Below are 26,521 nucleotides of genomic sequence, written 5' to 3' on the forward strand. Positions count from 1 at the left end.
ATGAAAGAAAAAAGTTTTATCTTTGATTCTACACAGCTAAACCTTTAAACTTCTGTGGGCCAATTAGGAAAAAGGCTAAACAGAAATACACAGCTGTGGTAGACTTGATGCTTCTTTTTGTATGCCTACTAGTTTGAGTGCCATAAAGATGTATTTTGAACTTTATTTGAGGTTAGCTGCACTGTTATCAAAGCAGTGACTGCAGCTCAGGGGAGGGTATATTTGAATTTTGCTGGGTGCTGGCAGTAGTCTTACTGTGGAGTTGTGCCTCTGCTTCTGAGACCCTGGCTGTCTTAGAGTCCTCTAGCAGATGTGGGGGATTGATACAGATACAGGTTATTTTGTTGCCAGCAAGTCTTTGCTAGCTCTAGAGGGCATACTGTGTGTGAATTAAAAAAAAAACAACAAAAAACAAAACAAAACAAAATTGTTTAAAAAAAATAGGTGAAGAATGGCTGTCTGTGCCACCTGCTGCAAACTATTAAATCTTTAGATATTGGGCCTAAATAGATATTAAAGCATATTGCAGGGCACACATACCCTTCTCTTTATTTTAAATTAATTTTTAATTTTTAAAATGAACTTTATAGTGAATTTTATATTCTTGAGTAGAACAGGAGATATTTGTTTCAAATTGCAAGTTTTATTTTGACATGGTAGTATAATACACCCATCCAGGTAGATAAAACTAACTTTCTACAGGCAAGTATAAGTATAATGTTTTTGAAACTTCGAAGTGCTTGAAACCTGAATGTTGTTCAGGGTTTGAATATCAGAGTAAGGTGGAGATTCAAAGTTGGAAACAGCACTTAAGTTAGCTAACGGGAAAATACTGAAGGCTTGACTACCAGATTAATCTCACTGGGAAAGCCTGGAAGGCAGACAAGAGATGACAGAGATGCTTTCTATAAACTTTAGTTTGATAAGAAAAATAAAGTACCATAAAATTATATGCGTTTCTGATTTTGTATGTTTTAAATAAAAAGGCAGAAATTTTTTTCAACATTTTTTATCTTCTTTTTTTTCCGTCTATGCTGTTTCTCATTCTGTATTTGAATTGCTGCAGTGAACTTAGCTGATTTAGCTATCTCAAAATATTCCTTTTTCTGGGGAAAAAGTGTCAATTTCATGCTGCTGTGTTTTGTGCATTGCAGGAGTGCACTGCCTGAAAACCTAGAGGAAGTAGGCTGTGATCACTTTGTCTTAGACCATAGTAAGCAGAAGTCCTGGGACTTTTGAAAATGGAGAAGGTTTTGGTTTAGCATCTGTGTTTTTGCAGTAGCCATGCAAAGTAGCTATAGAATGATAACGGACATTACACTCGTGAAAACATTTTGTATCTCTGTGTGGATGTCTCTTTCAGATGGGACACATTCCATGCACATTCATAGCAGGTTATCTTATACAGGATTTATAAATTTGCCTGTAATAATAGAGTACAAAAAACATGTAGAAAACCCAAAACCCACCACCACCAAAACCAAAAACTGTATATGGGATTTATTCAGGGGTGGAATACTGAGAAATCTGCCCAAGACAGATAAGGAGCAGCCACATCTCTTGAACAATTAAGATTTCTAAGGTTTCAGGCATCTTGACTACTCAGGAAAATACATCAGTTTTACTAGTGAGGATATGATTTGAAATGAAGGTATAAACCCTACATAAATTTAAAACATGTATTTCCAAAGGTTTTCTTGGGGTGAGAAACTGGGCTATATTTACAAATTTTGCAAGCATGGATAAAAATGGTCCCTTCCCTTCTTTCTTTCTCCCCCACTCAGAGGCCAGTATTGCAAACAAAAATATTTTGTGGCAGAGTCCTTGGCTTTTTTTACCTTTATGCTTTTTAGAAATGTTCTGTTTAATATCAGTAGAGGAATGATTTATATAATATTTTAATTAACTGTAAAACTTTCAGAGTAGGTAGGTGAGTGGGTGATATATTTGAAGTGGTAGAAAAGCTGTTTGCAGCCTGCATTCTCTTGTGTCCCCAAGTTAACTGTTTTTGATGAAGGGAAAGCAAAGTTTTCCCCTCTATTTGAGATTATAACTTCTTCAGATCTGTGATGTATTATGAGATTAACAAGAGCTTTCATTTGCAGACTAGTCAGTTTTGGAGCAAGGGCTCTGTGACATTCACTGTGCTCTTGACAGAGAGTTGCTGCAGGTCTGACAAGTAAAAACTTTGACGTGTAAATTTCTTTCAGTGATTTTTTTTTCTGTAATGCTATGTTCTGCTCTCCTGAAAGTACTGAAAAGGAGGGAATTTAAGGTAGCCTTAAATGGCCACTGTGAATGAAGATGTAAATAGAAGTATTCATAGCTGAAAGGAAGATTTGCAGCTCTGTGTTTTGCATAATATTTACAGGAGTGTGTACTATTGTGTACTGGTTCAGGTGCATTTTAAACTGCACATAACTCAAAATCTTCCTCCCAGCTCCACAGGGGTACTGTTAGCACTGATACAAATAATTAACAATGTTAATATGGGCACACTGTTCCTTTGACTGATGATAAAGAAAAAAATATTTATATGATATTTAAATGAAGGCAATTAAATTTACAGTTAGTTGAGTAAACCTGTCCTGTAGTAATGCTAAATGGTTGGGGTTTTTAATTGCAGCATCCTGTCATTTTTCTGTAAGGAGAGGTTTGGGCTTTTTTCCTGTTAAAAAGTAATTCAAGCCTATTATTTGATTGAATAATATTTTTTTCTTTTCAAATAAGGGGTGTGATTGTATTGCAGTTTGGATTTTGGTGGATTTTTTTCCCCCTTTAGTTTATTTGTAAATTGCATGTTTTAGACACATCACAGGACTCCACCCACTCCTATAAGTTCCTTCATTGCTGAGGGAAGCAAATCATAAGCTTAGCCATAAGTAGTGGTTCAGTGGTTCTTCTTGTGTTTGAGGAAGCTGCTACCCTGGATGTCACGTTTTAGTGAGCCTGTCACATAGCATGTTCCTTAGGTCTAATGTGAATTATGTTTTTTTCTGAGGTTTTAGAGATTTTTTTTCCCTTTTTTTTTTTTTTTTAAATCTTAGTTTAGTCAGGTAATTGGTTGGAGAGGCTGACAAACCAAAGTGCTTATTCTATGTGTTACTATTGTTTGATGGGATGTTTTGGGTACTTGTTAAGTTAAATTCCTGCTTTTATCACTTCAGTCTTCTGATAGCCTAAGCATGTCTAATAGGTACACATTATATTCTGGATTTCCAAAGACCTCAGACTTTGAAGCTTCCTGTCTTTGAAACCTTTGGAATAGATGAAAAAAATAGCAAGATAGTTTTGTTGAACTGCACCTAAAAACAACTGCTTGCTTTCTAAAGCTGTATTTGTCATGCCACAAAGTGTGAATGGCTGAAACACCATTCCTAGGCAAGTGTTTCCTGTCCAGGATAACTCCACTCCACTGCTCTGAGGGAAGAAGCTGAGAGCAGATTCTGTTCTGTGGATATGAAGAGTTAAGGCAAAAGAATATCAGGTTATTTGTCTTGTAGAAATTGTGACTTCCAGCTGCTGATAGCTTATTGATGCCAAGAATTATTTTTCAAGTGCATTGACAGAAAAATGGTTTGAAATGGCACCCTAAGGTGCATGTTTTCTCAGTCTTTTTTCTTGTCTGTTTAGTACAAATTATTTTTATTGTTAAACCTCAGGTGATTTCCTCAGGATTGAAATGTAAGCAATTTCAGGGCATGCCATTAGAGTAATGGAAGATCCCAAAGAAAATACCAAGTTTCATGGGATATTTTAAGTTGGTTCTTAGAACTATGCCGTGGTGGCAGACCAGGGCTGGAGAGAAAAGGACTGCTATACTTTGGTGGTGGTTCTTTTGGGACACCTGACATGGAGGAACAAAGTTGAGCTGCTAAAGAACCTGAACCAAAAAAGACGGGACCATAAGGTCAGGAAATCAGCATACTCCTTTTCTGGCTTCAATGTCCTGTGTAGGGATCCATGCACTGCTTTGTTCCAAGTGCCTGCATACAAGAGGTCAAATGCTTTGCAGTTCACCACAATTTTTCTTTTTAGAGTGAGTATGGTTACAAAGATAAGACTCATATTCTAGCAGTGAAATGTGATTGAAAAGTAGGTGACTGATACTTAGAGCAAATAAGACAGATGTTATGTTGCTAGGAAAAAAAAATGCCTTCAAAGAACTGATCTTGGTGTTTAAGATCATAGAAAATGATTCTCCAGTAGTTTTTAAAGTAATGTGATACTTCAGATGCCTGCAACACTGCTGTGTGTGGCTATGTAAATAGTGTCCCTCTTGCAGCTTGCTCTACTTGGTTCTGAAGTAGACAGATGTTCAGAAAGACTTGGGCATCTAACAGATGCTATGAAATTCTTTACAAGTACACTTGTCAGATATTTGTGTGCTACAGAAACATAGAATTAGCTTTCAATGTAGTCCCTCTTCTGTATATATAATATTAGTCTTCAGATCTTGATAATAAAACAAATTAAACATCCATCCTGTGCATTGTTATTTTGAGTCTGGTTAAATAAACAGAGAGATTAAACAAATCCCATGACCATTTGCCTTTAAGTAGTCAACTCTGTAGGTTTCTTGCAGAAAGAAAATTATTAGATATGACTTCAGTATTCTCTGTAGGAAAAAGTGTATATGTTTGTGTTGATAACTTGTGCTGGGTACAGATGCAGAAAAAAACACAAGTGTTCAGGATTCCAGTGTGACTAGTAAAAAGACAAGAGTAACTCCAGTAGGTGAGATTTGAATACTCTTGAGTTGCGTACCTAAATTTGATGGGGCAAAATGTTTATTTCTTCCTTCACTTTTGTTTAGTGACTGTCTTTTTTGTTGCACAATGTGTAAATTAAGTTAGTATTTTAAATATTGCATCGATGTTACGGTCATTATGTTTCATTAAAATCTCATTATGTTGCTCAGAAATTTTGAGCAATTTTGTTTCACTGAAAAGTGGAATTTTATTATTTTCAGCTCTTGTTTCTTGTACAGAAGTTCACTTTTCCCTTTCTCAAAATAAGACAAGTGTCTGTAAAAGGTACCTTCTGCACATTTCTGCAAGTCACTGTCTGGCAGACATGTCAAGTTTTGTACTAGACTATTGCTGCTGCTGTTCACTGTTTAGTTTGTCCCCATGAGTGTAGTGCCAGATCCAGACACACAATGAATAGCCCATATCCAAATCATAGTTTAGATAGTTTGACAGCTGTCAAATACAATTTTTTTTCCCTACCTCATTGCTACAGCATATGCTGCTCTCCAGGGGAGACAAAAGCTTTCTGTTGATAACCTTAGTGCTTGGCTTCTGTTGAGATGGCTGAGTGCTGCTGAACTGTGTCCTAAAAATTACTGTGGCATATAAGTCTATACAGTCACTCATGTGTCTACTGTTGGGCTCTTCCAGAATCCTTAGCGTGGTTGACAGAGCAAAAGTAGTTGAACTGAATGCCTTTGCATGTTGTCACCATAGCTCCTCATTCACTGTTCAACTCAGTATTGTATCATCATTCTCCTCATTAAGTATCTAATTACTTTAATAGGCTTTCCTGACACCTTTTTTCCCCAATTATGAAGTGGTTGTCTGATGGTTTGGAGATGAGATAGAAAGCCTCATCAGAAATGAGCAACTGCCATGACAGAAGCTGCAGGTTATGACAAGGAGCTGCAGGGCAAAGTGAAAAAGAATGGGTCAAGATTTAGGTATTAGTGCCAAGATATACGAGTGAGAAGGTAAAGGATTAGGCTGTGTGGTACTGTAAGCATGGAAATTCTGCTGGTACTCAATAGAGCAGAAGCTTTAATGGAAGAAAGCTGCATTGAGTCAGCTTCCTTTCTTATTTGAGCAATGTTGATTTGACATTGGGGTGTGGGTGTGTGTTGGATTTTTTTAGTGTTCTTTTTTTTTTTCATTTTATTCTTTTAATGATAATTAAGAGAAAAAATGTGGTTAATTCTAAGTTGAGGGTTTATTTTCATTTACAAGTGTTATATTTGTTAAACTATTCTTGTTTTAATTAGTTCTCATTATTGTCTTGAAAGGAGCTGACAATATCAGGAAATACTGGAGTCGTTACTACCAAGGATCCCAAGGGGTAATATTTGTACTAGACAGCGCCTCCTCTGAAGATGATCTAGAAACTGCTAGGAATGAGCTGCATTCTGCTCTCCAGCATCCACAGTTATGTACTTTGCCGTTTTTAATACTGGCCAATCACCAAGACAAGCCAGCAGCTCGCTCAGTACAAGAGGTATGTTAATGTGGCAGCTTCTTGCCTGTTTGTATTTACTTTCTGCACACCAATGATCCACGATCACTTATTATCCTGACATCCTGGTTAGGGACTGACCTCAGTTTCTTCTTGACTGTCAGTACACAGACCAGCAACAGTCGCGGTCCCTAAAAACTTAGTCCACTGCACTCTATACAGGCTTGGTTGTTCTGGAAAACAGACAAGTAATACTTGGATACAAACAGTTCTTCTGCTTTCACCATATTTTGCTTAAGGGAGAAAAGATGCTTTTAAAACTACTCTTATGAAAAGCTGCTGGGACAGAGATTTTTTTGTTTAGCTTGGGTTTTTATTTGCTATTAGTTTTAATTTTGTGCTGTTCCATTACTCCATTCTTTTCAGCTGCTTAAAGCAATATGTTATGGCCATACATTGTCTTTTTTATGTAAAAGCTTTTTCTGAAGTGCTGTGTACTGATGTGAAGTCAGAGTTGCAATTCCTGTTCTGAAGTCCTTAACTGGTTCTGATTTTCCTGTTCCAAGGAGTAATGTTTTTGTCTAATTTCTAGTTATCACACCGTAAATTATGTAATTGTTCTATTCAGTGTACCTTTTGCTCTTCAGTTTCTGAGAAATTTGTATTGTCTACATTCCTATCATGTCAGATACATTTGAGCAAATGCTGACAATTACTTCTGAAATTGTAGGAAGAAGTTAAAATCTGGTTGTGTCATTTTGTTCATAAATGTCATTTAAAGGACTCCTCCTCTTAAAGATTGTATGTGAAATCTGTTTGTTCTGTGAGTGCAACAGGGCAAAAACTGTTTCAGTATTTTACTCTATTGCTGCTTTGTATTTAAGTGGATTCTTTCTTAGATTTTCTTTTTCTGAAATTAAACTTTCTGTATGTTAGGAAGTGGTGTAAATACTATTGGAGTATAGCAGTGTTTATAAGAAGAGATTGTGACAGCTATATAGACTGCACAGTAAAGTATTTTTTTTAAATTGTTGTTACTTTTCTTTGAAAATTAATTCTTAGGAAAAAAATGGAATTTGGAATAAATATATTAAGTTACATAAAAAAGTAAACAAAAATTAAGCAGGGATAGAACCTACAAGTTCCAGATCTTGTTCATATAAAAAAGCAAACATATAAAGAAATAATGAATATTTAAAGGAAATGTAATATGGATTTTGGTATGTAGGTTTGTCCCTGTTTATTATACAGTATAAAAGCAAAGCATGCAGTCCTAAATCTCCCACTTAAAAAATGACAATATCATGAGAACAAAACTGATTTGGATTTTATCGTCCAAATATAGTCTGTGTGCCCTGGCTTTAACTTTTTCCTAGAGCAACACAGATCACATATTTCATCAGCAGAAGGGCTGTTTCTTACATGATTTAAGTATTTATTATTTTACTATATTTTTTATTTTTAAAGTTGCCAAATTTGGTTCAGTATTAAGTGACATTTTTGATAGCAAATAAAATTTAAGAAATGTTCTTTGTCCAATTCCATATTAATAATGAATGCAATGCCAGTTGGTTTGCTTTACAGCAAATTATACTTATAACTCTCTCATTTTGCAGCTGAGCCCATGTGGATAGACTTCTGGGCCTGAATTGAATTTTTTGCGTGTTTAGATTTAGCATTTCTTTTCTTTTATTGGCAGTACCCTCATTTTCACCTCATTCTTCATTACCAGTTGCTTGAAATCTCAGTAGGGTAATAGATCTCTGTATGCCTGTAATAGCACTTAAATGGGTTTCTACTGCATGCTTTAAAAAAATGGTTTATTATCATAGCAGATAAGTCTTGATTGCTGATGTGTGTAAGAAATACAGAATACAACAGTTTTGTTAAATGTGCACAGTACATGAATATTTTCAGGAAAAAAAAAACATACTGTATCCAAGAGCTCAGTGATTTTGAAGTTCTTTAATAAGGAGTAGTGAAAAGCAAAAATAAAATGAAAAAAAAAAAGGAAAAGAAAAAAGAGAAAGAGAAAATGTCACAAAGTTGTTATATTGTCCCTGAAAAAAATAATGATCTGTGTTTGCTGTGTATACAAAGCAGAAGCCTTATTCTGTCATTTTTACCATGTTAAAATGGTAATTTCTTACTTTCCAAATGGCTTTGTTATGCTACTGTCCTCATTGTTGAGATATGGAATAGAAGTAAAACTGTGAATCTTAAGACCATTGCTTATATGAAACTAACATACTAAAGTATGTAACAAATGTAGTATGTTGAGCATTGAGAGTTTTATTACACACTTTTTCACAACTAAGTCCATTAATTATAGGTATTTTCTTGATTTTTTTCATGTGTCAGAAGACAGATGAATCACAGTTGAAATTTAAAAATAAATGTGCATTTTTTAGGCAACAAATTGCCTTTCTTTAATGGATATGAAAGGACTCCTTTGGGTATAATTAAGGAAAATGTCTGAGTTGAGTGGTGCATAATAGGAAATGTAGAAAAATATTTATCTACAACAAAAACTCTTCACAAAACTGTAAAAAGTGCCAAGCAGTTTCTGCAACAGATGTTAGTTATATTTTTTGTTGAGAAGTGCAGTTGCTTTAGTTTTTCAAAATGTTGTACTTTGTTTAATGTGTTTTTTTCCATGCATTGCTTAGGTAGAAATGATACTGTAGAATTTACATGCTGTAAGTAATAAGCAATGTCATGAGTAGTTCAATTCACAGCTATAATAGATACTTGCAAGAATATCCAAATAACTAACTTAATTTATGAAATGCAATTTAACCTAATTAATTTTGCAGAATATACTTCATATTACTGAAGTAACCAGGGAAAATTACAAGAGAAGCCAAGCTGAAATACTTATCAGTAAATATAATCCTTTTTCCCCCTGAATTCTGTTACTGGTGAGCTGTTCCCTAGTTATATTTTGATTTTAAAATGAAATCTAGATAGTAAACTTTGGATGGCATTCCGTTGCTGAAACTATACATGAAAATGTCCCTAGTATTTCTCTTATGTAGACTTCTATGGTGGTTATTCTATCTTCTCATGTCAAACATATTTGTAAGTTGTTTAGGGTTGTTTTTTTTTTTTAATTTTTAGTTTGTTTTTTTTTTTTTTGAGTGACAATAGCATGTAGTAGATATTTGAAAACATCTAAATAAGTGATTTCAACTGAAGCATGCTGAAATAAAGTCTGCACATATTAACCACGCTGTAAAACTGATACAACAGTTCTTTCCATAGGTTTGCTCCAGAATAACCTTATTTTAGTTCAAAATTACAGTAATGAAAAGTTAATCATATGTAAGTTAGTTCTGACTGTAGTTTTGGCAACCTTATGAAATAGCAAATAAAAACTTTTACAAATGAAAAATAAACTTAGTTACTCAGCATATGAGGGAAGGTGGTGGCATATCAGTTTGGTCATGATTTCCAAAATACAGGGTGCAGTTCTAAAACAGTTTATCTAATTACATGTTTTTTTTTAAATAAGTACCTTCCTGACAGAATGTGCTTTTGCTTTTCCACACAAAAGTACTTTTGATTATTGAAACTGGTTTTGATAGTCAGATTTCTCTTACAGGTTTAAAGTATTGGAGGAGAGTAATGGTGATAAAAGTGCTTCAAATTGCTTTAAAAGGGAATAGGCATTACTGTGATTATCAACTTGTTAATTTTTATTTGGGAATGTCTGCTACTTTGTGTAGGAGTATCAGAAGCTGGATATTGCAGTGGATTCTTATGAGTTGAACCAGTGTGCAAAGAGAGCCACTTTTCTCTCAGGCCAAAGCAGCATTTAGAAGCTGCATGTGTTGGAAGTTGTCCATAGCCACTATATATTAGGAGCAGGCTATTCTGGATGCTCATCTGATTCTGTTCAGGGCTCTTGGAAGCCTTATAGGACTTGCCAAAGGACCAACCAAATCGAATCAGTTTTTTCAGTTCACTAGCAAAGCAGCTACTTGTTTGGCAGCATGTTGACTTTCAGGTGCTTCTGGTTTTGTGTTCAGGGCTCTTTTGAAGACTGTAAGTTCATTAAATGATAAGGGTAGGTCCACTCCATTTGAAGTAGTCTTTTCTAAGACCATATATGTGAAGACATTCACAGAGTATAACATGCTGGTGGGTTTTTCTTCAGTTATCCAGAAATTCAGGCAATTAATAAATTTCTTTCATATATTTAAATTGGTGACCACTAGTAGCAGGAGAAATCACTGAAGATGTGTTCTAAATTTCCATTTTTAAATATGCTAGAACTTTTTAATATAGACTTACTAGTTAACAGTAAATCAACTTATTCTCAGCCTATTTTAAGATTTTACTGTTGTTTTAAATGCAGTTGTCAGGAAAAGAATAGTGTTGAAACATTATTCTGATCACAGATGCTAGTTTTTTTTCCTTGTATACAAGACCTTAGTTTAAAGTTGAATTGATTGGTGTGTGAAACTGCTTAGGACAGTAATTTTGATTTTTCTTTTATTCTTTGGTAGACCAAGATTTAAAAAAAAAATCTTTGAAATGTGAAAGGTTTGTTGCATATTTACATAGATTGTGATGTATTTATCTACTTGAGAATATATGGATTTTGAATCATTGAGAGTATTGAATTGGGTTTTCTGCTAGCAGAATAGTGGAAAGTGATTCTCCTTATGGAAAGAGCCATCTTAGGGCTATGAGGGCTGTTATCTATTACTCTGCCAGTTTCTTCTCTGTTGTTTTGTGTCTAGAAACAATGTCTAGAAGTTATTATGTATAAACACATGAACAATGATTTCTTGAAGCCTTAAATATCTTAGAGCTGAATAACCATTGCAGGAGAATGTTCAGGTTTGCAAGCATCTGTGGAGGCCCTTACTGGTGGTGGGGATCTGAAGCATGCTGCAAACTGGGCTTTCTGGGCCTGGCAATGGTCTAAGCTGGCTATGAATCATAGGCTCAATTCCAGGATGTAATCACTTCTTTATATTCCAATGTCTTTGTACTGTTTTCCCATAATTCATGCTGTTTGTGGTTTCTGCTAGTTAGGGGAAAATGGTTTCTCTTTGGAAACCCTTTTGGTGTATGAACTGTAGATGTCATTACTAGCAATCTGAAAAACTGCACTGAACAGTGACACCTAAAGAGATTTAGCTTCAGAGAGTATGCATGTCTTAGCTAACAGTTTTGAGCAAATGTTTTCTCCAGGAGCATGTACTGCAAAAAATTCAGCCTACAACCATGAGTGAAAATGAAAGCTTTCTCTGCAGTCTGTCCCATCCTCACCCTGGTCAAGCCTCTCAAATCTGAGTTTTCAAAGACCAGCTGTTGCAAATCTGTGCTTTGTGACAGGGACATCCAGAGCAAAGTTAAATCAGGGACAGATTTTTCGTTCCTCAAGGAACTGTTTCTGAGATGATTTATCTTCAGATTACTGTAGTGAATAGCCAAAATATAGATTCCTACCCAGTTTTTGAGATCATAGTGACCTTAGTGACCTTAATATTTGCAATCCCCTCACTGCAAATACTTCTTTTCGTCCAAGGTGTATCCCCTGATATTTGAAGATTGTTTTGGAGCTGGACTCTGCTATTTTGAGTATTGGCTGCTTCCTTCGCAACTGTGGTCTTTGAGGGAATAGAAGAGTTATTTGTCAGACTTCAGTTATGAACACATTTGCAGAAGAAGAGAATGTTATTAAACTGGTGTTTAGACAATATTAGTTTTGCCTTGTTTAGAATGTAGAACTAACTCCTGTCTGCATTTCTCATATGAACTTTCATCCTGGTTAAAAATTTCTTAATACCTATTAGGAAAATTATTTAGATATAAAAAGGATCCTATAATAAAAATAATATATAAAAATGCAATATAAAAAGATAAGCCATTTAAATAAATGTGAGTAGATTAAAATCTTAGCTAAATGTGAAGAGCAAGGAATTCCATACAATTGCAGGACTTAATCCAAACACTAACCACACCTTTTCTTTACACAAATTTGTGTTTCAATGCTCTCCCATCTTCTAGGTATGACAGTCTGACTGTACAACCATGTGATGAACTGTTTTGGACCTAAAAATTACTTAATTACTGTTCTTCTTCAAGGTCTTATTTTTAAATAAGCTCAGATGAGAAGACAATTGGATAATTGTTGTACTGGCACAAACAAGAGGTGGGAGGAAGGTGTAAAACTAGGACTGATGCAGAAAGTTGGATGTGTGGAACTCTAAAACCCAGTGAGAGTTAGAGCCTTCTACCTACCACATTACTTCTCATGTTCTTTTGGCTTATCTCCCTACAGTGAATCACAGTAAAGGAAGATTATACAGAAAATACTGGAAAATAATTTTCCCCTCTTACTTAAAAATCAATGTTCTAGAGTAGGTGTGCAATTACTTTTACTTGGACTTGAGAGAGAGACAGGAATGAAGCATTTATTTTCACTATGTGCTTTGAAAATTTAGTGTCTTTGTTGACTTCCAGGCAAAGAAAGAAGAGGGAAGATGTTGCTCAAAGAGAAGGAGTTGGCTGCACTTGCAGAACTAAACACAATGACTGTAAAGACAGTCTCTACAGAGTCTCTATAGATAGTTTATAGTCTCTATAAATAAAAAGTAAATTTATGATAGAAAGTTTAAAATTCTTGCAGATACAAATCTATATGCATATTTCAGTAAATATTTTTAATAAATATTTGTATACTTACAAATGCTTATGTGGTATTCAGTAAAGACTGTTAGAGAAGAGCACGGAGTTTTTCAGTTCTTTCTGAAACCTTTTTTGCTTGGTAAAAAGTTGGTGTACTTTATTAGAGAATTAAATGAAATCTTGAGACCTGTTGGATACAAATCTGACCACACAATCATTATGACCCTCTTGAGCTTCTATGTCTGTGATATTGCTGTTCTGGGGAGTTCCTGAATGCTCCAAAATTTAATTACTTTTAGTGACATCTTACATGAACAAGAGAAGATGTATTTCTTTCAGAATTAATAACAATTACAAATGGAACACAATAGTGGCTATAGAGCTACTTTCCAAATACAAATCTACCATTTTAGCAAAAATGAACTCAGGATCAGTTGAAAAAGAATGGAAAAGTATTTAGTAATGCATTGGATCAAATTTTTGAAAACTCTTCTATTGTAAAAGTGATTTAGTATGTGTTTTTTCTTTCAAACACCCATCTTATATGGATATATGTATATGTATGTATTAGAATGAAATCTTGAGTTCAATAATACAAGCTCCTGCTTTTCTGAAAGAAGAGGACTTATCCTTCTAAATTTTTTTTTAGTGCTAATATAAGTTTGCTGATTAAAGGCAAGTTAAATATACTGTGAACCTTCTATTTTGCAAGAAAAAGATAATTATTTTTTGTAGTTGAAGTACATAATTTATTTTTGGCACTCAAAAGAATATAAGTAAATTTAAAAAGAAATGTTTTTTAAGTTGATTGTGATCACATAATGTTCATTCCATTAGAGTAGGTATGCAGTGCATGAAATTAATTTCTGGCCACAGTCCATTCTGCAGGAATTAGACACTCACACACATGGGAAATCATGATGAGCGTCTTTATTGGTCATGTCAGAGAAGTTCAACAATAACCAAAGCAGAAGAAAATCTATCCATTTTATATTTACATAAGTATTTAAATTTGGATTTTAATTATGTGCCACAAAAGTAGAACATTTTCAGCTGCATCAGTACTACCTGCACTGGGACACAGGGTAGGTTGTTATTGTCTGCAATTAGCCCTGAATACCTTGCTGGAAATGTGTATGCAGAGTTTTTTAAAACCTGCATCAAATAGAAGGTGATCAGAACTCACCCTGAGCATAGGAGGCTTTCTGTTCTTTATCAAGCTCAGCATTTCTGGAGATGCTTGAGGAGAATTTCTCTTGAATATGAACTGCAGCATGAGGGAAAGCAAACCTGAAAATTGGGGTGTCGTTGGCCCATGAGAGTCTGATTATTCTTTAGATGTTTGAAAGTGAAATTCCTATGAGTGAAAACAAACCATAAACCTCTGGAGATGGAGATGTTTGTATGTATGTAAGAATTTATGAAACAATGATGTGCTCCCAAGTGACAGGATGATGGGAAAAGGACCATCTTTGTATCAGTGTTATGGATGTTACTGAAAAAAATGCTACCCTTGTCAAAGGCCAGGTAGGAGACACTATTGTAAGGTGAGATTAAATTCCTTTCTATCTATTCTCAGTTCTGAATTAATTTTTTTTTACCCAGGAGTTCTTTCAATATGCTCCGGGAAAAATCTTGGATGTTCTCTGGGTGTGGTGGAAGACAAAAAATCAAAGATTTTTGTGATTTTGATTGGTGGAGGGGACACTGCTGTTTTTGCAAATGGAATGAGAATGAACAGGAGGAAGGGAAGGGGAGTGCTGACAAGTCCTGTGGTCCTCTTTACCACTTTACTGGCAGTGAAGCAGAAGAGATGAGTAGAGAGCATTCTGTGGTTCAAACGAAAATGAAGAATGGAATGGAGTTCTGCAAATTCAAAAGTAGTGAAGGGCCCCACAGTTCAGGGATGATGAGGATGCAGTACTATGAATTTTTGCTTAAATTAAATCGGAGCTACTGAAGGCCCTCTTCTATAGTGATATAGACTGAGAACAGTGTCCATTATTTCCTCAGAAACCACTTCTGTTCAGTGCATAATGACATTTGGTTCAAAAAGAAGAAGCCATTTTCCCATCCGCTTCTTGCCGTGATTCAGCAGCAGATGCAGACATGCTTCTGAGGAAACATGAATTATCCACTCTAACATCTGGGAACAATCGTTTTGATAAGACTAGAAGCAGGGTTTTGAATATAACTACATTATTCTAATGATGATTTGTTGATACTGCAGCATATCATTAGTCAAGCTGGAATCTTTACAAGTATAAATGTTTTCTCAAAATAATTTAAATGTTTAGAAAATCTATTACAGCAGTCTGACATGAAACAGTAACTTCTGTTAGAATCTGAGCAGCCTGAAATTTGAGTTAGTCTAGAAAATAACTTTGTGAAAGTTCATATAAATTAACTAGATAATATATTTTAAAAAGGCAAATTTAAGCAATTTTTTACTTGAAAATGTGTTCATTTATTATTCAGATTTGCACACATCATCCTTATATTTTTCGTACTTTTTTCAAAAACAAAGTATTGGAAGTGTATTGAATAGCTATATATAGCTATTATATATGTAGTCATAGCTGTGATTACATATTTTTCAATATCTTTGCTTTTTCTGATCTTTTCTGTTATATTTAGTTGTTCAGATTCTGATTAGATGCAAAGTTGCTAGGGTCTAAAAGCCTGTGCTATATTAATACTGTCTTAAAAGTAAAGACAGTATTAACGTGTGGGCATCTTTAAAGTTAATGCATGCTGAAGTTCCATTTCAAGTATTAATAGGCATCTATTGCCTATTAATAGATGTGTAAGGAATCTAGCAAGCTGATTAAACAAAAACAACAAAAAGCTCAACCTGCATTAGTGAATGAACTTTGCTTAAAACACTGTTCATTTCATCCACAGATATCTACAGAGATGGATAATTTGGATTATTGCATATATTGTTATATTATTGCATATATTATTATACATTTGCTACAGTTGCATTATTTTTCTAAAAATAAGTTGTTCCATCTTTTTCCCTGTCAATACAAGCTTTTTCTGTAAATGTTTTTCAATATTTTTTCCATAATGTATTATCACAGCATTTAGCACAGTTTTTTATGTTACTCTGGTAATAAATGCTAGGGAAATGTTTACTACATTATATGTAATATTTAAGTACGTTAAGGATTTATTTTCTTTGATTTCCTATAGCTTTGTTCTGTTGCAGTAATGCTTTTACAACAGACCATGTATTAACTACAAATCTACTATCTACTACAGATATTCTGTTCCGATTTGTTTACCTTTGTTCCTTGTTCCTAATTATGCCTTTACTTATGGCTGAGGATAAAGGGAGTAAGAAAGTGAAATTTGAGTCACTCTCTAGGGAGGAGAAGAAATCTTTTCAGAGCTGTAAACAAAAAGATGCACTGTCAACAGTATTTCAGGAAACAATCAGTTTCCTTTAGTTGCAACAGCATCTTCATTAGTGGCACAGGGTATATTTGTTGTTTTAGAAATACATAACTAATTTTGAATAAGCATTATTAATGCATGTGATAGCTATAATTTGTGTTTGCACAGTACTTTATTAAACAGTCAGTACTCGTCATTGAGTAATTTGATTTATTCTGTGACTAAAAATTTATTACTTCCACTTATTATTATATTTAAAATATTTTTTATTCAGTTTGGACTTTGTTTTTGTGGTTGTTGCTAAAAAATTGCCTTATGGACTTGAGATGAACAGAGACTACAGAAACGGTACTGCACATTCTTGAAGTATTGCACGTGCCTGCACATCTGTCATGTACCAGAAGAGTTCAGACAATGCAGTTTTACTTGACTACCTTATTTTGTGGATATGCTACCTGAATCATTTCTCATGAAGTTCAGAATGTATGATTTGTTTAAATTAAAGTCATAATTGGATGAAAATTGATGTTCACTCATTTTGGCATAGCTAAGTATTTGTGTGATGGAGAGAAAATCTCCATTATGTTCCATTATTATTCCTCTTGCTATTTTTTTTAAAATTAAATTTGAGTTTTATTGAAATCTCAATCTTAACACTTTAAAAATACTCTAATAAAATCTTCTGAAAAACAAGAAAAACATTTTAAAGCCAAAATGGACTGTTGTTAAAGGAGGGGGAAAGCTTAGTATTTTTCTATTCTGATTTATTATACAGAAGGCTGTTTTTTTACAAAAAAAAGGGCCTCCCCCCCCTTTTTTTTTTCTTTTTCCTTTTTTTCCCTCCACTATTCTCAGTCTCTTTTGATCATTGATCTGGGTGACCCCACGCTCAGGGGTTTTTTCTTCATTTGACATGGACAGATTTTTGAAGTATAGCTCTCCTTTGGGAACCTCGGGCAGTTCCACTTGACTAACCTGTGATCTAATGAGCAGTAATGCAGGGTTACAGTGACCATTTTGTTTGCTTTGAGGGAGGATGGCTAGACAGAGAGTGGGAGAGAGGCTGTGTCTGCTGAGAAAAAAGATGCAGGGTGATCGAACAGTGTGAAAAAGACTTGTTAGCCCACATTAGTGTGCCTGATTTACTTCACAACAGGTCAGGAAAGGCCAAAGGCAGGGTTGTCATTAAATTGCAAAGTTGAAAATCCCTGTATTCAAAAGCATTCAAATTTCTGAAAGTTGTAAATTAGAAAGTTTGTGGTTCATGTTGCATTTGGCAGAAAGATATACAGAAGTACCAGTTTCTATAAGACATGAATGGTACATTATAAAATCATGCTGTAAATAAAAAGAAAACCAGCTTTTTAAAGTACTTTCATGGTTGACTGTTTTACAATGAGACTGGGTGCGAAAGAAAGGCCAAACACTAACAAGGTCGTTGCACTTTCTTTATGAGCCCTGGGGACCCCTTAATTATGTGCCCGTGCTGCTTATTTTGAGATCTGTAGAGTGTATGTGCACACGTGTTTGTATAATATATAATTTTATTTGTATTTAATTAATCCATCCATACATGTATATACACACATGCATATGTATGTAAAAATAACATTTTAGCTCTACTTGCCCAGGAATGTGGATTTTGAATCTTCTGTAGCATGTTATGATGCTTTTGTCCTCATATCCTTGATTGTTTCTCTTGGAGTGAACATTAATCTTCATGCCTTTGGTCTTGAAATAAGCACAGATTTATCTTAAATTTACATTTACAAATGAAGACGCACATAAAAATTGTGTTTATATACTAAAAAGTTATTTTTCCTAATAATGAAGCTTGCTCCTGAACACTTGGACTTGATAGCCTGCTGCTTTGCAACTGCAAAAAAAAAAAATAGTCAAAAGTACCTATTCCTGAAATTACATTTACTCTTTCATTCATTTAGTAGTGGCCTGAATCTCCATGAGTTGATGAGTACAAGCAGTTGCATTGATAGCCTTTAACTCATAGCAGACTCTGATTATTGGTATTTCTGAATTGGCTGGCTTTATTGAAAATCCAAGTGCAGCCTTTTAGCTGCATTATCAAGGTGCATTGTAGCAGTAGGTAATAAAACAAATGGGTGGTCTTAGGGGTAAGGTACGTTTTTCTGTCTGCTACCAGAAGTTTCACTAATTGATTCTTACTTTTGTTGGCTGTCGAAAGGCAGGTTTTCACTATTGCCACACAGCTGTGTTAACTTTTAGATTGTACTGCATAGGCAGAAGTGGTTGTCTTGATCCTTGTGTCTTGTTGCAATTAGAAATACATTAAATTAAACATCTGAGAAGAGCTGACCCATAATTAAGACTATGTTTCTTGCCTGGCTTCAGGGGTTGTGCTCCCACTGATCATTCAAATATTTTCACTGACATTTAAGGGAGTGTTTCTTTTTGGTTGAAGGGAAGACAACAGGATGTCAGGCTTCAGTGTTCACACTGAGCATTAACTTTTGGTTTTAACTTGTATTGGATTATGTATTAATATATGGTGCCAGATTATTTTTGGTTTATCTTGGTCATCTTTTGTTTACAGTGAATATATGGTATAGTTTTACCTCCTGATAACCTGAGGTTTAAATGACAGTTGAATGTGGGTAACAAAGTACATTTTTTATATTCAGTGCTGCATTTCTCAGATAATTTCACAGTATGTCACTCCTGTTTTTAACACATCGTAAAATTCACTTATTATTAGAATTTGAAATAGGATTAGTTTATTTTGAAACAGCATGGTGTTCAAAGTGGCTTAGTTGTTACTATACCCAAAGACTAGTCTCAAAAAAATTTGCCATGGTATGTATGCTTCCATTTTCTTGATTATCTTAAATGATACTTAGCTGCAGCAATTTGGTGGAGATACGTTCTAGGAAACTGCATTGAACTAGCTCTCTCTGTAGCTTTAGGTTGAGTTGGTCAATGGAAACTTATTAGGGCATAAAATGATGGGAAAATGTTTAACAAATCAGAACACTGAATCAAGGCACATTTAAGCCTTACTAGTATTCACTTTCCATTTACTTTCTCCATTCCCTAAATAATGTTGTCTCTGCAGTCTCTATGCACTCTTTATTAGCTCTTCTATTTGATTTAATTATTCAGTTACTCAGTGTCTGAATTAAGTCATCTCTGCCAATCTGCTTATTTCAAAGCATTTGGTCAGTGAGAAGAGACTAATGTCATCTTGCTGAACTAATTTTTGTGGGAGTGTGTTTAGGAATCAAGACACTGGAGCAGTATTTCAAAATTAGCTTATAAAAAAAGGTCAGTCCAGGAGTATATTATTGATTCTGCCAGTCAAAGGCTCTGGAAGAGTAAATATTATTCCTCTGATGAAAAGGGAAATTTTCATATATTCTTCTTAGCTTTCCTTAAGATGTGAGTAGCTTTTGCAGGTTTGTGCTTGGAAATGCTTTTAAATAATACAAAAAGTTTGCTGCAACCTAAATTGCTTTCACAAAAACTTGCCAGGTATTATATGAAATGGTTAAGTTCTTTTTTGATGGTAATATTGTTGCTTGCTTCAGGAAGACAGCTGACAAAAGAAGAACGGATATAGCCAAATGCAGGCTTTTGGAAATTTTTTTTCCTCAGTTCATAGCTGCATTTTTAGAAAGCATTTCTTTTAAGATGGACATTTCTTTTAACTCTTGATATAGGTGCTATAATGCAACATGAAAAGTTTTTCCTTTTTATATGTTGTGATATAAAACCTCCAGCAAAACCTTGCTGCAGGTTAAGCTACATTTCCTGTGGGTTAGCCACTGTAAAATCCTTAATAGTGTGAAGTAGTTATTATTTAATCCGCATCATGGGTAGGGTGCAAACACTAAGTTTAGCAAAACAGAAGAAACAAAATATAAAACTAGTTGCAGGTGTTCTTTTTCTATAGAAAGTGGATGTGCCTTCTTTTCTCTGAAGCCATTAGTTGCATCTCAGGACTATGTTTGAGAAGTATTACTCTCAAACTGTTCTGAACTGGGAATGCAGTAGCTAATATGTTGCATAAAAGTGAAGTGTTATGTTCTGCCAATGGACTCTTACAATTCAGTTTTTAGTACCTGTAAAATGGGCATAAAATGTTCCCCAGATGTATTTGGCTACCTCTCCTTTTGGAAGTCGTTCCTTCTGTGCAATAGGAAAAAATTTGCTTAACTAAGAAAACAAATTCAATAATGCCACCCTTTCCCTGCATAAATAAGAAGGTGGGGGTGGTAATACTATGTCTGGGAAAGGAAGCAAAAATGCATGCTTGGATATCCATTGCTGGCTGTTGTAGGGAGTGTGCTTGCCAGCAGTTTCTGGCAAGCTTGTTCCTCCCAAACGCTCTCCAAACTTGCCAGACATTTAAAAAGTCTTTTGCCTGTTAGTCACCTTTCACTTACTTGTAGCATTAGAAGAAATGTTTATTGACTGAAGAACTGCCTGTTTTGAAATCAGGAACATTGAATTAAGTTTTTCTTTTTTTACATGTTGGTTTGTTGATATTTACTTGACAGCGGGGTTTAGTTAGGAATATACTTACAGGCTGTTAGTAACCAAATTGGGTCAAAGCTCAAAGGGTCTGCACTTGTGGGTAGTAAAGCTCAGTGTTTGGCTGATGTTATTTGTGCATGTAAAAGGCATCAGATCATCAATCCCTGACCTCTGTGCAGAGGGATGGATGCTGTAGGAGTGGACTGCATTCAAGCAGTGGCAAAGCACTTTGTCCACTTTTGGTAGAACCTAGCTGAGAGGGAGTTAAAAAATCTCCTGTGTCTGGCAGTAGGGCATGTAGGGCCTCTTTGTGTTAGCTTGGTTCAGTTGTGGCCTGGTGTTTAAATCCTCTTCTGTGTAATATTGGTCAGGATGTGCATGGGTCTGAATCTCCCTAAGGTATTTGAGGACAAAACAAGTAGCATATGTATCTGAGCCTTAAAACAGAGACCATTCTGACAGACAGTGGTTGGATGGAGGACTCAGATGAAATGAAACAGGAGAAACGTGACTATTGTCCTAGGAAGCAGCATGCCAGAAGGGAGACTAGAAATCTAGCTTATTGGATACAGAATGTTTTGCAAAACTGCCCTTCTCAGGAAGGTTCAGATTCATACTTGTGGTTGTTCTTTCTACTCCATTTTTCTCTCATTGTTGCAAAATCTGAATTGAAGAGAGACCTCAATTATAAGTCATATTGGAGATGACTGGAGTTACATCTATGACTGTACTGCACCTTCCTTCAGGGTTTTTAGATGGGAGGATGTCTGCGTCTTTTTCATGCATCTTTTCTCTGTATGTACATGTTAAACTGAAGTAATAGTGTAGTATTGGAGCATGTCAGTCTTTTAATGTAATTGCTTGTAATCTCTGAGAATGGAAGAAGTCTACCATTAATTTTACAGTAATTTAAACACTGGTATACTTATCGGATACATCCACAAAACTAATGGCCTTTTAATTTTTAGTGATTCCAATGAGAGTTTGTGTTTGCAGGAATAAAAAGCTTAAGAGAAAAGTTTGGACAAACAAAAGAAAACAACACTACTAGCAACAATGGTGCTATCATTCTAATAATTGAATACTTCTGATTTTCTCAATTTCTGATGTGGTTGTTATTCATGCTGTTTCACAGTGCTTTTATATGCATAGGACCTGATGCACACAAATTAAAGAAATGTCTTATCAGTCATAAGAACTGTGATCTCAGGGAGTCCCACACTTACACATATGTTGCTGTTGTGGTCACAATATTGTTTTCTCTCACTGTAAGAGTAATGCAAATTTTTTAAACAATAAACCACTAGGATGGTCTTCTGGTCCTGGTTTTGCAATCATTTCAACTTACGTTTTCTGAAACGCAGTTTCAAGTATTCTGAGAACCAGCAACAGCTAACTGGGAGTGCTTGAGAATACAGGGTGTATTATCAGAGTATTGTGATCAGCAATGAAAGAAGAGTTGACTTGCCCTGCTCATGGTAATCTGCCAGACACTCAGTGTTAGTTGACTAAAATATATCAAATGTTGGAACAATCTGCTGAAACTTGCTAGGTTATTTTTATGAATCTGAAAAATTATTTTTAAATTAAATTTGTGTTTAAATTTTGAATTTATATACAAAATACAGTTTTTCATGTACTTATATATGTCACTTTAACCTGCTGGAGAACATTATCTGCAAATTAATTGGAAGACTAGTGATGTTCTCTGACACTTCAACATTGTCATTCAAAATCTTTAAACTTTTCTTGATGCTTTGAAAAAGATTTTGGTTTCTTTGATATCAATTTGTATTCTCTTTTATTGTCATACCTGGAAATAAATATAGCACTTTCAAGTTCTGAAATTGCATTCTTGAGTATCCTGAGACATAGAAAATATAGAACATCTTCTAATTAGTTATCTGCTGTAAATAAAATACTCTGCATGCTTCATTCATTTCAGTGTGTATTAGTATTAGTGTTTTCCTATTAAAGATGTCTGTCCTAGAAACATTTGAGTCATTCTCTTGAGTTTAATGCTTTTTGAGAACTATGTTGATTAAATAGTCTCGATCTGTGTGATCATTTTCCTTCTTGTCAATTCAGCTATGATGTTAGAGAATGCAGAGATAATCCACGGTCACTTTGCTAATGTAAAAGTCAGAGGCCATAATTCTTCTTACCTTAGAGATTTAAAATTTCCTGTTACTGTTTAGATTATTTCAGTTGTTTCCATTTCCTTTGTTTGACTTTATGTTCTTAATAGAGTATTGATTCATCTTGTGTGCAAAAAGAAATTGTTTCTACTTGGAAGTATTTCAGAATTCCTAAGTCAGAGTGTTGGGGCAATTATTCAGACTATTAGCATGAATATACAGAATGTAATTGCTAATAGATAACAACCCTTTAATTTTTATTAATATGCAAAAAGTAGCGTCAGCTAGTTTGTTCAGTGGAGTTTGCAAGTTTTGATAAAATTTTGACTTTTTCTACCTATGAAGAGAAAGCGGTAAATCTGAATCCCGTGTCTTTTCTATGGAACTTAAATGTTCCTTTATCAGGTTCTTAGTTCTTAATTTAAACCAGTGATGCATTTCAGAAGGCAATGTGAGTTTTGTTAAAGACTGCTATAAAGTATTCCTACTTGAAATTTGTGGCAACCTTGTACCTATTAAAGGAATTTGCTCTTTGAGCTCCACAAAAGACTCACCCAGAAACTGATGTAGTTCTACTGAAATGCGGAAAAAAATCTGCCAGAATTCCACAGGATTCCACAAATACAACATTTTTCAGCTGACTGCACTCTGGACAACTACCCTCTGCCTATAACAGTGATAGGACTGATCAGGACCATCAGTCTAACAACCTCTATCACAGTTGTCTCACATGCATCTTCAGATTTCATTAGATGGGTGCTTTGTGCAGTGTTCAGAAGTAGTGAAATGCTTTCTTATCTGCAGCTTTTTTTTTTTTTGCTGGAACAGATGTGATTATTCATTACCAGGATGTTTATAACTATCTTACTCAAAACCACTCTGAAAATCTAAATTTCTGCTCATAAGAGAAAAATGGCAGTTTGTTCTTGTTGAGCAAATGTTTAGTTCTTGGCTATTGAAAGACTTTCAAAAAGAGTTTGGTTCTGTCACTTTATTATTTAAAACCTCTCTGATTTTTGTTTGGATTACTAGATATCATAGCAATGATATCTGGTTTGGAAATGGCCTGGTTTAGAAGGGACTGTAAAGATCACCCTTTCCCAACCCCCCTGATGTGGGCCGGTGTGCCAGCCACTAGCCCAAGTTGCTCAGGGCACCATCCAGCCTGGGCTTATCTACCTATTTTGTGGAATACTTGCAGTTCCTGCAAAGGAAGAATTCTGTCTATCACCACCATAAACTTTCTGTTCATGAGCTTTCAGGCACTGATGAAAATTTCCAAAATTAAACTTTGTTGTCATAGTTTTCTATGGCAAACATGAATCAATACAACCCTTCTAATCACTCAATTTAATTTCTTTAAATTGTGTGCTAGATCCCTTTAATTGTGTGCAAGGTTTTCCTGTACTATGACACAATATTTTAGGGTATATCAGCTTTTTTTTGTATTTCATAACACTAAGAAAATACTTACACATAGTATCCAAAGTTTTGCTTTAGAAGAGCCAATCTACATGTCTCTTGTAGACTGCTTCTGAGGCTGGCAGGCTATTGTTAGAAAATACAAGAGGGTCTTTTTTTGTCATGCAGTAGCAAGCTCCTGATTGTCTTTGCAGACCCGAGGTTTTCATCTTAAGTTTAAGAGGCAAATAACAGAGGAGAAGAGATGAAGAGGAGAAAAGCAAACTAGAAGCCTAGAAAATTCCTTTTCTTTCTTTTTTTTCCAACCCTTGAAACTACTTCTTCAAAAAAAAAAAAAGTATTGACAGACAGGGTGTGCTAGCTAATGTCACCAAGCATTGAGTGGAAAGAAGAATACTAAAAAGCAGAAAATTAGAGCTGTGCTTGCCTGTTCACCTCCCCAAAAGAATTGAAATTGTCAGCATTTGGGACTCCTTGTCAGTGGCTAGGATCCTCACCTGTCTGGTGCTCTGCAAATCTGCTCTGGTGACCATCATCCCTCAGAAGTGTGTGTTTGAGAGCAATTAGAATTTTACCAAAGAATACTGAAAAAAATTAAGCACATGTATGTCATGTAGTTCCTGAATTCTTTAAAGATAAAAACAAAGGCCACCACAGAAGCAAATTAAAGCCCCTGGGAGCTGACATGGTTATTGAAAGCTTTAACAGAGCTGCCCTGCCATAGAAACCTGCTTTCCTATTGTCATTCATTTTGGTCTCTGAAAAGAAATTTATGATCAAAGTTTTGTTTGAGCACAATGTAACCACTCAGATTAGATTTTGGCAAAGATAGACAGGGATTTAGAAATTTTATTTCAATTTTTTTCCCATTTTTTTGGAACTTGCCTCTGGTGAGAAAAATGTTTTGCACTTAAAATGTTTTGCCCTTAAAACAAGACAGTATTGTTTACAATATCTTCATGAATTACATTAGTTATCTGTTTCTTGTTTTATATCTCCTACTACTGTTTCATGATAACACCAATCTAGACCATCTTTTGTGGGTGATGTAAATAAAAATACATAAATGAAATAAAACCTGTGTATCCTTGAAATATTTTAATTCTTAACTCGCTTCTATATATAAAGCTTTCACCTTGAGGATTCTCTAGCAAATGCCCACTGTCCAATTTTTCTGTTGTTAATGGCTGAAAGAGGTTTTATTTTTAACAGAATACTGTAATATAATGCTTTCTGAGCATAAGAGCTAGTGGTCCATTGTTTTGTTGGATAACTAGTGCATTTTGCTTTAATCTGAGGTGTCTTTTGAGGGAAAGAAATTAAGGTGAGAATTAAGCATAATAGAAGAAGTCATTACAATTACTAAGATGCATGAAATACAGGTTCATTTCTTGTATTTTCTGTTGACTTGCTACATAAGACTTTGTGGGAGTAGGTTAGTTATTTCTGTTCTCCAGCTTATGTCCATGTAGGTAAGTACTCTAAATGTTAATGAAGATATGAAGTTTTGAATATCTTGGAAATTCAAGTACAAGAAGGACAATTAATTTCTGTGAAAGATGAAGTTTCTTCTCTATGAAAAAAAAGCACTAAAAGATCATGACAGTGAAATGAGTTACTCATATTGATAAGAGGTAATTTAAAACAAGGATCAAGAAAAATCTGAATGTATACAGTTCCCTTAGCCTACGGTCATGCTGGTATAGCCTAAAATTATAGAACTAGCTGTAGAAATGCTGTCTCATGATGTGATCAAAGCAACAAGCATAGTCAGCCAATTTGAGTCTTCTGTCTTTAATGCCCATGGGAAGTAGGAGTATTAACTTAGTCCTGTATGTGAGATTTGTAAAAAGAATGCACTAGAAGCTGAATATCTGATTTAGAAGTCTGCCTTTAAGATGCCTTTAAGATTGTGTTGAAAGAAAGAAATCTCAATAGAGGTTCCCCCTCTGCTGGTAGAGTTCAACTTCAAGACATTTCCCTGTGTCTAGACACAGGTAAATTCAGTTGAGTCTGGACATATGTATGCAAAGAAAGAGCCACTGTTACACAGTATAAATTGTTGCTGCTCTGTTAAAAGAATTTGAAAGTGAAATATAGTACAACTGAAGTTATCAAGTTCCACATCCATTTATTTTAGCTGGCATGTAATGATTCATGTCAAGTGCCCAATAGGGAGTCTAAACTATTGTGTTGTC

At 34.8% G+C, this 26,521-nt stretch overlaps 1 protein-coding gene across 1 annotated transcript in view; it reads left to right on the top strand.

The window, feature by feature from the left end:
* ARL15 (ADP ribosylation factor like GTPase 15) overlaps nucleotides 1-26,521 on the top strand; it is a 223,683-nt gene that overhangs the window by 85,601 nt on the left and 111,561 nt on the right. The window contains exon 4 of the mRNA XM_062513250.1: nucleotides 6,038-6,246. Coding sequence (XP_062369234.1) covers nucleotides 6,038-6,246 — 209 coding nt within the window. The remainder of the gene's footprint in view (nucleotides 1-6,037; nucleotides 6,247-26,521) is intronic.

Source organism: Cinclus cinclus, chromosome Z (genome assembly GCF_963662255.1).
Source record: "Cinclus cinclus chromosome Z, bCinCin1.1, whole genome shotgun sequence".
In the NCBI taxonomy this organism is placed as follows: domain Eukaryota; kingdom Metazoa; phylum Chordata; class Aves; order Passeriformes; family Cinclidae; genus Cinclus; species Cinclus cinclus.